The 13,293-nt window shown below is 37.2% G+C and overlaps 1 protein-coding gene across 1 annotated transcript in view; it reads right to left on the bottom strand.

Moving 5' to 3' along the window:
• UGP (UDP-glucose pyrophosphorylase) overlaps nucleotides 1–13,069 on the bottom strand; it is a 65,813-nt gene extending 52,744 nt beyond the window's left edge. The window contains exon 1 of the mRNA XM_067787598.1: nucleotides 12,859–13,069. Coding sequence (XP_067643699.1) covers nucleotides 12,859–12,885 — 27 coding nt within the window. The 5' untranslated portion in view covers nucleotides 12,886–13,069. The remainder of the gene's footprint in view (nucleotides 1–12,858) is intronic.
• Nucleotides 13,070–13,293: the final 224 nt, after the last annotated feature.

Below are 13,293 nucleotides of genomic sequence, written 5' to 3'. Positions count from 1 at the left end.
GGCATACCAAGGGAGCAGCCAAGGGGGAAAACTCGAAATTTTCGCTAAAGCACGTCTAAGATCCTTCGGCAGCCCCGGTTTGGGTTTTTTGGATTGATTATCGGAAATAAGAGTACCAAATATTCTAAACAACTCGGGTTTGTTGGAGCATATCGAATATATGCAAGTTATATGTAAGTTAAATCCCCACAAAATCTACGACTCATCACGAGAAAGTGCACAGCATCTTGTACTTTCTGATATTTCTTATCACCCAGTACATCGATAAACTTCCTATTACAATTATAGAACTAATCGAGTTCAATGCAGTTCACAAGAGAATAAGATGGTTCCCTCTAATAGTTTTGTATGGAATGTGTTGTAGTTCGGTACGTAGTTGGAGGTTGAGGTTACGTATCAACATCGTTTAGGACATCGAACCGTAATCGTAAATTTGCCGTAAGCGACAAAAATAAAATTTTATAGAAGACAAGTATTTCCTATCTGTAAACGCTTTGAAATGCACTCCCACTTACGCCCAAATTAGCCTAATTATTTTTTTATGGGCTAACCGGAGAGCTTTAAAACCTTGGCAGCTCATGCATATGATGATCCGCTATCGACTTCTATAAAAAACTTAAATTTGCAAATTTTTTTCACTTACGTCAATTTGATGGCTATGGATCGACCTGCTTCCTTGTTGGGAACTTTTTTGTACTATATACATAAATGACCAAATATAAGTACCCCCAGCGGGTTAGAGGGCTTAGAATATACCCGCGGTAGGTATGCCTGTCGTAAGAGGCGACTAAAATACTGAATTGATTCAAGGGGTTGTGTAACGGAACCCTCTCAAGGGGTTTCCAGCGTATTATATAGCTTCTCGAACCCTATTGTCAACCTCACCTATCCGTGGCGAATCCTGTTTCATTAACAGCCGAGGCTCTGGCGACCCCAAGTTCCTCATGGAACTAGGGGGTGGGGAGGGCGGGTTGGCCAAGAAGGTTTAATGTGGTCATATAAATCGTTCCCGAGATGGGCGAGCTATTAGATTAATGATGCTTTGTTACCGGAACGTACACGATCTATATTCGGCAAAGGACCATCACCATTAATAACACACCCCAAAGCCTTCGGAGAGTGTTTTTATCGTTAATACAACAACAACAACACCAAATCTAAGTATGAGTACGAAGAGCTTGGCGTCGATTTTAAACCATATAAGTATACACAATAGGGTGGGTCGATTTGTATGGACGAAAGTTAACCGATATCGCGCCATCGATTTTTCGATAGGATTTCGGCTCAGGAAAAAAATTTCCACTACGCATACCCAAAAAAAATAATTTTCCACTTTGATTTTTAAGGTTAAAAAAAAAATTTTTTTTCAAAAAACTGTTATCGACAACTTTTTTAGCGGACTTTTTGGGTCGGACAGGGTATACATGAAAATTTTACAATCAAATGGAAATTTTTTTAGTAGGTTATGAAAAAACCTTAAAAGTCAAAGTCGAAAAAAAGTCAAAAAAATGAAATTTCGCAAGCTCGAAAATTATTTTTTTGGGTATGCGTAGTAGAACTTTGTTTCCTGAGCCCAAATCCTATCGAAAAATCGATGGCGCGATATCGATTAATAATTCGACCCAGTCTAATACACAAGCTGTTAAAAAAGAAAAATTATACAGTCTCTCGTTCGGTTTTAAGTAGGTTTAAAATTGTTAGTTTTGTTTTAAAACCAGAAGCGTCTGCATGTTTCTAATATTAGATTTTTTAAATTTGTTGGCTTTGTTTAAGAACAATTTCAATATTTCAGATTAATTTTTCAATTAAGTATATATACTTGGCCTTTCTTCTTTTATTTCTATACCAAGCTTTCAGCCTTTAGTACTGTTAAAATTGACTGTCCCATTTTGATTATGAAAAACTGTATTGGACTAACGCAATCGTACTACAACACAAATTATATTGGCATTATTTAACGATTCGCTCTTTTCAGTACGCAGTGAGGGCGAATAGTAACTAACATTAAGTTAAAATTTAATAAAAGGAGAGTTAACTTTGTATTTAATCCACGTACATGCTTACATGGTTAAAAGTTTGAGTCTTAATCTGAGACTTTTTTGTACTACATATATGACCCAAGCAAATTTGGTTTAATTTAATTTAATTTATTTATTTCTTACAGCTTATACTAAGCCTAGCTTATACCTATATATAGTAATTAATATATAATCTAATTAAATTAATTTATCTGCATCTATTGACTGCACAAATGGAGTGAGAGATGGGTAGCAGACGAATGACACCAATGCAAGGATTTTGCCAGTTGTATCTGACACTGTTAACGTATTTAAAGTGCGAAGGCACCATCTGAACGGCGATACACTTACCAGGATGAGTGATGCGTTACAGTATGAGCTTCGGCTACTTTTTCATACGTGGGAAAGCTTCCTAGTGCCAGCGTAGAGTAATCGGGATGTATGCAATGCTATTTAATTTAAAATTTAGGTTGTAGCGGTTATAGCGGTGTTCTTGAAAATAAGTAGTAAGTTTAATCTTTTTGGTTTTGTTTTTTTTTTTTTTTCAGAAGTGTCCACAAGTTTGAAGCTTTAGACTTTTTAAACTTTTTAGTTCTGTTTAAGAAGCAGTGCTCTCCAAATGCTTCTATATTTCGATTTTTAAACTTTTGGGGTTTTTTTAATCAATTTTGAGGTTTTAGACTTTTTTTCAGTTAAGTTGAAATTCAGTTAAGTTCTTCTTTTTACCCTGAGATGTGCTTTCTAAGACCTTATGTATTTTCTTGTTAGATTGTTCTATTTACATTTTTATTTTTATTTACTTTTTCTCTAATAATGTTCCTTGATATGTGTTAAAATATTGTGACGAATATTAGCAACACTAAGGGATACTATCATCCCTAAGCCGATACTAAGCAGTCATTTGTATGTACATAAATAAATCAATCATTATGTCTACACATATGTACATACAAGCAGCGGAGAGATACGCACAAACACATGCATATATCTGAGATACTCACAAAAGTATGCAATCATCGGTGGAAGTATTACTCACATATACACGCGCATATGGCTATGCGAGAGGCTATAAACCTGCATCTGTAGTTTATAGCTGGTAGCTAAGTAGTAAATTCTAGAAGAAGAAACGCCTAGAAGTATGCGAACGAGACAGCAGAGAGTATAAAAGTAGCGAAAGCTGAGTAAGCAGCAATCAGTTTGATTTAAGCACGCTATCAGTTGCGAAGTAGAAGTGTTATTGTGAAGTATTTTCAAAGTGGCCTAATAAAGACCATTTTGCATTATTGAATATTGGAGTTATTTATTCAACAATTTAGCGATACGAACTTTAGTAGAAGGTGTAAAATAAGTGGAGTTTCCATAAATTCGTTACAATATTTAAATTACTATTTTTGTACTAAAAAATCATTACTTTTCTTATTGTACTAATGCATTTATTAATAAATGAAACGTGCCGCGCCCGTGGGCATCTTGCGCAACCAATATAAAAGTCTCTTGTCAAATATCAACAGAAATCAGCTGTTCTATCAATCAATTAAAACTTACAACTTCCGCTGCCATCTGGCGTATGGTAGCAACTTCCGGTAATGCAGTGCAAAAATTCACAATAGTGCCATAGTAAAAATCGATTTCTTTGTGTGCTCACAATCGTTTATTTTAAACAAATTATTTTAATAAAATATAGCTAAACAAAAGCACTACGAACAAAATTGCCCAAAGCTCACTCTTTACAACCAAAACTTTATTTATAGATTTGGATTCCAAATAAGAGCGAAAAAGGGACACACATAAAAACAGCAATTAGAAATAATATATATGATGAAATGAAGAGTTTAGCCGAATAAAATTAAGGAACGCAGTAGTAAACTGAGAAGATTGCAATTTGGTATAAGAGGTTGAAAAATTGCTTAAAGCGGTAAATGGTTTTAAATTTAGACTCAACCATGTACCTAATAGCTTTCGACTTTCATACGAACGTTCAGCAGTAAAAAAGAGACCTATCGGTTGTTTCCTTTAAAATGGGAAAACATCGATTCATCGTTTTAAATATGAAGAACATCTACCAGATTATTCAATTAAGAGTGCAAACGTACAATAAAGGGGGGTTCTGGGCATGCCTGTTAACGTATATGGCGTTAAGTGCCACCTTTGTCCATGCGTGACATATTGACGGACTTCTATCAAATTTTTAAGGGACGTAATTGTATCGAATCATCTTTTTTCTCTACTTCTGTTCCCTCTATTTATCCTTTTCTGATTTTATCCGCAGCTTCTTTTTGCACTTCTCTCCATTTCTTTTCATTTCCCCCCTCCGCGTTTCCGTTCCATATATCCTGGTTTGATTCCTTTCGCTTTTGGCTTTATACTTTGGTTCCACCCTGTTCCTTCTTCCACTAACCCTGCCTTTCAATTCAGGTCAACCTTTCCTTTTAAACTAATGTGGATGACTACCATTTTAGAGATTCATATGTGAAAGATCAGCACAATTCGAATTTTGTCGTAGACTAGCATATTTCAGATTTTTACCTGGACGAGTTATACATTTCAAAATATGGCGTGGAAGACTACTCCACTCGAACTCTGAACTTAACGGCATCGCCACCAAAAAACCTCCTATCTAAGCGTAAAATGGTTTCCAAATTTTGATTCTAGTTTCTTCTTTACGAGGCGGGCTCCAAAAAGCAGCGCACAACCCTGGCTACTGGATTATATAGCGAGCAGCTCGCTCTACTCCTTCTGTGGTCTATATCAGAACTGAGCTTCGGTTACCATAAAAATATTATGTTGCCACTGTATAACTGATTTTAGCGCGTCAATGTGGATAACGTGCGCTCTATAGCGCGTGCTGACAATTGTGAGGTTATGTATGATGATGAGTGTGTTTAAGAATAAATAAATGTTTTGGGTGGTATTCTTATCACATTATTATTAATATCAGCGACCTATTCACAGCTCTTCTACTTATGGTCGTGACACAATGAAGTTTTTCTTATAGATGCACTCAACGCAATCTTATATGCATTCCAGTAACATCGCCACAATCACGCAAGATGTTGCGTTTGTAAATATGAAGGAACTTCAGACTTGGCAATTGAACTTTATTTCGCCTTGGGCATTCACATACAAAATTTTGCGAATCACTGTTATAAACATTCTTACTCTATACAAGAAATAAACTTTGTAACATATTTTGTGTCCTAATCATCTGTTAAACTACGAAAAATATTAGAAAAGTTACCAACGAGTGGGAAAAATAATTTCACTGAAAAAGTGTGCCAGCACCCTTAGCAAAAGCAAATGTCAAATTCTTCTTCTTATGCTTTGCTTGCAACAAAAGTTGCAAGTTGGCTACTTTTTCATGTCAGACGGCGCCATTATCGCTCAACCCTTCTCCATAAAAATACGTGCAATCAATCTACTCATAATGTATAAGATTGAGTTGAACGCATCTATATGAAACACTGCTTATGTGACGGGGCTTTTAGTACTTAATTGTGCGGTCTAACTGAGAAAATCAGAAGTATACAAAATGGCTCAAACATTTTGAGTTTAGTTGAGAGAGATACTTCCGAAGTATTGACTTGTCGAGGTACATTATGTATCTGTAGTAATTTTAAATTTGAGTAATATCCTAAGGCAAATTGGAGCTCAGCAGCAAGGCGATTCGGGGCCCCTGTTTGGGATAATTGCATAACAAAATTAAGTTTATTTGGGTCCTTAGGGTTTCCGTTCAGGTCCGTTTCGGGACCCTTTGTGGACTGTAGTCGTGACTTTTTCAAACTATTTGCGGCATAGTTTGGAAAGCATTAGGGAGCTATTGCTGTTTAATTTTGAAACCATTTCGGCATTATTTGGAACTATGTATGTATTTGGGAGTCATTTTCGAGCCTTTTGGCGATAGCTTCCAAACCATTTCAGGATTATGGCTGATTTTTAAACCATTTCAGTATCATTTTGAAACTATTGGTCCACGAGACCATTTCGGAACTATTTTTAGACTCATTTCAGGGGCCTTATTATGTAACTGAATTCGATAAAAATGTCTTCGCATTTGAAAAAAAATATGTATGTAATTTGCAGCTTTCTAATCGCATTTCCAATCGAAACGGTCTTATTCTGAAGGCCCAGGAAAAGCAAACAGTTTCGGACGCACAATTTTCTGAAAACAAACTAGATTTCTAAAACTAATCACCGAACCGAAAAAGTAACAGATTTTGAAAAAAGTATTCGATACCGAAAAGTAATCAGCCCCCAAATTCCAGCATTCGCTAACGCTAAAACTCCATCTCCGAAAATATTTAAAACAGTATCAAGTGCGCAGGAAAGTATGCAACATTTAGCATCATATGCCCTTGAATCAATTTAGTATTTTAGGCGCCTTTTACGACAGACATACCTGCCACGGGTATATTCTAAGCCCCCTAATCCGTTAGGGGAAAGCTTCTTGTATTTGACGAGAGTACGGAGCTATTTATAACATAAGTCCTGGTTGATAGGGTTTTTCAGTTTGGGCGTTGAGCAAACTTCTAGTAAAACTCATCTTCTAGTTCAACCTCAACCAACGTCCACACAGCTGGGCTACTTTTATATTCCAGGTGTTAACCCTTAGCCAGAATACTGCAATATAATGTCCCGACGAAAATCCTCTCGACATGAAAATTACGGGATTCAAGGGGTTGTGTAGCGCAACCCTCTCAATGGGTTGCCAGCAAAATATATATCTTACCGGATCTATATCCGGCAAACGACAATCAACATCGATAATACTCCCCAGGGCCTTTGGGAAGTGTCTTTATGGTTAATACAACAACAACAACAGGCGAATTAAAGCTGCTATTTGGTTGAACTTTACGAGAAGGTCCTACCCTAACATGTATGTAAGTATTTACTTATTTGAATGTTTGACACCATCAATGCTGTGCGATAAGATAACGTGAAGAGCGTTATACCCAGGGCCGCAGAGAGCCGAGCCGGGCCCCTGGGACAGTTCGAGTTTACGGGCCCCCCTAAAAGATAAACTCAATCCAGTAAACAAAATAACATAACAAACATAAATTTTTCAATTCACATTGTCAGTTTTATTTCATATAAAATAAGATTTACTGGAGCACTTACATAAATGAAATGTTAGATTTCATTGTTTGATTTGCTTACATTAACTTTTTCTAAATATGTACATTTGAAGAGCTTGAATCAGCCAAGGAAAACCTTCCGTGCTTTTTGGTCTGCGAATATGGAAATTACCGATTCAAAACGAATGCTGGGAGCAAGGCTGGACTCCAACGTCAATGTTCCAAGGCTTGTCAATCGATTTTGGCTCATAGTAGAACGTAAAAAATTTTTCACGCGAGACAATAGACTAAAAGAACGCTCCCCTTCAGCCACACTGACTGGAAGTGTGCAAAATATTTAAAGTTTATCTAACTTAAAATCACATTTTATTTCGACTATGACTATGCCCCATAGTATTTGATTGGATGCTTATGATTTTAGTTTAGTGATTTTCAATTTTAAAACAATTTTTTGTAGCAACAAAATATGTATGTATCTATGAAATCCTAGTTCGAGTACTGTCAATACTGCTTTGCCGTGCCGGGCCCCCAAAAACCTTCCGGGCTCCAGGGCAATTGCCCCCCCCCCTCTCCGGGGCCCTGGTTATACCCATATATGAATAGTTCCTATGAATAATATGTGATGTGAGTGAAGAGTGCTATTGTTTTCTCGTGTCTTGTCGAGCAAGTCGTTTCCCAAAAAAAAAATGTTCAAGTAACATGTATGCTCGGTTACCCTCTGCCATATGAATGTTCATTTTAGAAGTCCTTGCGTTCATTGCGTTCTTATCAATGCTCAATTGAGACTTGTTACTTTACAAGAAGGGTTTCGGGTATATAGCATGTGTTACAGCTATCAAGTCTACCAGAGCCCAATGTTAAATTTGTAAACGTACCAGAACATTTTTATACTCAGTTGAGCAGAGCTCACAGAGTATATTAAGTTTGATTGGATAACGGTTGGTTGTACATATATAAAGGAATCGAGATAGATATAGACTTCCATATATCAAAATAATCAGGATCGAAAAAAAATTTGATTGAGCCATGTCCGTCCGTCCGTCCGTCCGTCCGTCCGTCCGTTAACACGATAACTTGAGTAAATTTTGAGGTAACTTGATGAAATTTGGTACGTAGGTTCCTGAGCACTCATCTCAGATCGCTATTTAAAATGAACGATATCGGACTATAACCACGCCCACTTTTTCGATATCGAAAATTTCGTAAAACCGAAAAAGTGCGATAATTCATTACCAAAGACAGATAAAGCGACGAAACTTGGTAGATGAGTTGAATTTATGACGCAGAATAGAAAATTAGTAAAATTTTGGACAATGGGCGTGGCACCGCCCACTTTTAAAAGAAGGTAATTTATAACTTTTGCAAGCTGTAATTTGTCAGTCGTTGAAGATATCATGATGAAATTTGGCAGGGACGTTACTCCTATTACTATATGTACGCCTAATAAAAATTAGCAAAATCGGAGAAGGACCACGCCCACTTTTAAAAAAAAATTTTTTTTTAAGTAAAATTTTAACAAAAAATTTAATATCTTTACAGTATATAAGTAAATTATGTCAACATTCAACTCCAGTAATGACATGGTGCAACAAAATACAGAAATAAAAGAAAATTTCAAAATGGGCGTGGCTCCGCCCTTTTTCATTTAATTTGTCTAGGATACTTTTAACGCCATAAGTCGAACAAAAATTAACCAATCCTTTTGAAATTTGGTACGGGCATAGATTTTATGATGCTAACTGTTCTCTATGAAAACGGGCGAAATCGGTTGATGCCACGCCCAGTTTTTATACACAGTCGTCCGTCTGTCCTTCCGCATGGCCGTTAACACGATAACTTGAGTAAATTTTAAGGTAACTTGATGAAATTTGGTACTACATACCATACCAAAGTCAGATAAAGCGACGAAACTTGGTAGATGAGTTGAATTTATGACGCAGAATAGAAAATTAGTAAAATTTTGGACAATGGGCGTGGCACCGCCCACTTTTAAAAGAAGGTAATTTAAAAATTTTGCAAGCTGTAATTTGTCAGTCGTTGAAGATATCATGATGAAATTTGGCAGGGACGTTACTCCTATTACTATATGTACGCCTAATAAAAATTAGCAAAATCGGAGAAGGACCACGCCCACTTTAAAAAAAAAGTTTTTTAAAGTAAAATTTTAACAAAAAATTTAATATCTTTACAGTATATAAGTAAATTATGTCAACATTCAACTCCAGTAATGACATGGTGCAACAAAATACAAAAATAAAAGAAAATTTCAAAATGGGCGTGGTTCCGCCCTTTTTCATTTAATTTGTCTAGGATACTTTTAACGCCATAAGTCGAACAAAAATTAACCAATCCTTTTGAAATTTGGTAGTGGCATAGATTTTATGATGTTAACTATTTTTTGTGAAAACGGGCGAAATCGGTTTATGCCACGCCCAGTTTTTATACACAGTCGTTCGTCTGTCCTTCCGCATGGCCGTTAACACGATAACTTGAGCAAAAATCGACATATCTTTAATGAACTTAGTTCACGTGCTTACTTGAACTCACTTTATCTTGGTATGAAAAATGAACGAAATCCGACAATGACCACGCCCACTTTTTCGATATCGAAAATTACGAAAAATGAAAAAAATGCCATAATTCTATACCAAATACGAAAAAAGGGATGAAACATGGTGAGGTAATTGGATTGGTTTATTGACACGAAATATAACTTTAGAAAAAACTTTATAAAATGGTTGTGACACCTACCATATTAAGTAGAAGAAAATGAAAAAGTTCCGCAGGGCGAAATAAAAAACCCTTAAAATCTTGGCAGGTATTACATATATAAATAAATTAGCGGTATCCAACAGATGATGTTCTGTGTCACCCTGGTCCACATTTTGGTCGCAATCTGGAAAACGCCTTCACATATACAACTACCACCACTCCCTTTTAAAACTCTCATTAATACCTTTAATTTGATACCCATATCGTACAAACACATTCTAGAGTCACCCTGGTCCACCTTTATGGCGATATTTCGAAACGGCGTCCACCTATAGAACTAAGGCCCACTCCCTTTTAAAATACTCATTAACACCTTTCTTTTGATACCCATATTGTACAAACAAATTCTAGGGTCACCCCTGGTCCACCTTTATGGCGGTATCTCGAAACGGCGTCCACCTATGGAACTAAGGATTACTCCCTTTTAAAATACTCATTAACACCTTTCATTTGATACCCATATCGTACAAACGCATTCTAGAGTCAACCCTGATCCACCTTTATGGCTATGTCCCTAAATGGCGTCCACCTATAGAACTATGGCCCACTCCCTCATAAAATACTCTTTAACACCTTTCATTTGATACCCATATCGTACAAACGCATTCTAGAGTCACCCCTGGTCCACCTTTATGGTGATATCTCGAAAAGGCGACCACCTATACAACAACCACCACTCCCTTTTAAAACCCTCATTAATACCTTTAATTTGATACCCATATCGTACAAACGCATTCTAGGGTCACACCTTGTCCACCTTTATGGCGATATCTCGAAACGGCGTCCACCTGTGGAACTAAGCATCACTCCCTTTTAAAATACTCATTAACACCTTTCTGTTGATACCAATATTGTACAAACAAATTCTAGGGTCACACCTGGTCCACCTTTGTGGCGATATCTCGAAACGGCGTCTACCTGTGGAACTAAGGATTACTCCCTTTTAAAATACTCATTAACACCTTTCATTTGATACCCATATCGTACAAACGCATTCTAGAGTCAACCTGATCCACCTTTATGACTATATCCCTAAATGGCGTCCACCTATAGAACTATGGCCCACTCCCTCATAAAATACTCTTTAATGCTTTTCATTTGATACACATGTCATGCAAACACATTCCAGGGTTTCCCTCGGTTCATTTTCCTACATGGTTATTTTCCCTTATGTTGTCACCATAGCTCTCAACTGAGTATGTAATGTTCGGTTACACCCGAACTTAACCTTCCTTACTTGTTCTTTTTAATTTAATTCAACCTTCCAAACAATTTTAACCGTCCAACAAATCGCGCCAGCACAAAGTGAACTCAAATCGTTTTCTACCTGCACCTTCCACCGATGGAGGGCCTCTCTCTCCCTCTTCGGTTATAGGCAATCGTAGTTTTTTCGAAAAATAACCTAAGAATTCTAACAGCTATTCTTACTGGACATTGTAGACTCAACAGCCAGATGCAGAAATTGGGCATACAATCAAATGTCACCTACCTAGTATGTGATCAGTCAGGGGAGACGGCGGGACATATACTCATAGAATGCGAAGCATTCTCAATACATAGGGCTAAGTTTTTTAGCTCGCTATGGCCAGAGCATTCCCACATTCAAACCCTCATGCTAAGGGAGCTACTTCTTAATATGATTGTCGAGCACCTTATCGCAGGTTTTTTTTTCATAAATTCATTATTTAATTTATGTTGAGTTTGGCCTAATGAACCAAAATCTATTGTTGTTGTAGTTGTTGTTGTAGCGAAGGCCTTGGGTATTATCGATGTTGATGCTCCTTTGCCGACCATCTCGGGAACGATTTGGTATGACCACATGAAACTTTCTAGGCCATGCCGCCCTCCCACTCCCTAAGTTCTGCAGGATTTCGGGGTCGCTAGAGCCTCGGCTGTTAATGAAACGGGATTTGTCACGGGTAGGTAATGATCTCTTCAAACGAATTCTGCTAAGGAGAAATTGGGTATACAATCAAATGTCACCTGTCTATTATGTGATCAGTCAGGGGAGACGGCGGGACATATACTCTAAGAATGGGACGCAATCTCAATACGTAGGGCTAAGTTTTTAGCTCACCATGGCCAGAGCATTCCCACATTCAAACCCCCATGCTAAGGGAGCTACTTCTTAATTTGGTTGAAGAGCGTCTTATCGCAGACATTTTTTTATTAATTCATTATTTAAATTATGTCGAGTTTGGCCTAAACCAAAATCTGTTTTTGTTGTTGTTGTTGTTGTAGCGATAAGGACACTTCCCGAAGGCCTTGGGGATTAGCCCAACCATCTAGGGAACGATTCGGTATGACAACATGAAACCCTCTGGCCATCCCGCCATCCCACTCCCTATATCCATCAGGTGTTCGGGTCGCCAGAGCCTCGGCTGTTAAAGAAACAGGATTCGCCACGGGTAGGTGATGAGCTCTTCAAACGAATTCTGCAAATTAGCTAACTATAGTATATTTAGAGCTTAACGGTTCTGGCAATAGTGACCTCTAAAAATATTAGCGAGTGTAATTGTACAAATGTGTCTATATTTGTTGCCATTGTATAGCGCAATACTGTATCTAACATCCACTTGTGATAACCAAACAATGTGGGAAAATGATAAAAATCGCCATTGAAAAAAGAATTTCCAAAAGCGTAAAACAACTGACCGGCTATCTAGGCTAAAAATATACACGATTTAGGGCGAGAGGTGGAACGGAACAGAAGAGCAAACTAGACGCGCATCAAAATCACAACAACGCTTTATCCGCCTTATTATTGAAGATAGCATGCCCACTTAGAGGTCACATTAAAGGTCGTTGTGGCGGCGCCAGTTTACATATCACAGTCGTAGGCAATTATTCATGTCATCGTTCCATTTACAATATAATATAGATAAAATCATGGTTCAATAATTAAGCCATGGATAAAATAGATAAGGAATGCAACTTTTGATAACATAAATGTTGACTATTTACTTTTATTCCAGTTTGTCTTGTTATTTCCTTACCTTAGCTTCATTGGGAACATTCAACATTTTTAGTAATTTATTCGAAATAGAGTATGATTTTAACGCGCTTTTTGAACTTGTTTTGATAAGATTATATGTATACCACACTTCAAGTACTTTCTGCCACCACCCAAATCCAAGAGCGAAAAATCTTTTTGTCTTTCACTGCTTCCAATTCATTTTGTTTGCGATTTTTACATTTCTTGGAAATTTTGTTGTTTATCAGCAAAAAAAAACGTGAAATACCAGATGATTACACAGCAAAGAGAGACGTCAAGATCAGAATGATGGTAATAAAGCGGCAATTACCGACCGACGTGTGCCGTACGTAAGGACATTTGTCGTACGAAACACGTTTGACCGAACCCTCAAGCCCGTAGGAATCAATGTGTATGGCTGTGTACATGTACATAACATATTTGTGTGTGTATTGTT

This window comes from Eurosta solidaginis, chromosome 5 (assembly GCF_040869045.1).
Source record: "Eurosta solidaginis isolate ZX-2024a chromosome 5, ASM4086904v1, whole genome shotgun sequence".
NCBI lineage: Eukaryota > Metazoa > Arthropoda > Insecta > Diptera > Tephritidae > Eurosta > Eurosta solidaginis.
Note: the sequence above shows the minus strand (reverse complement) of the source record. Positions and strands in the feature narration are given on the sequence as shown.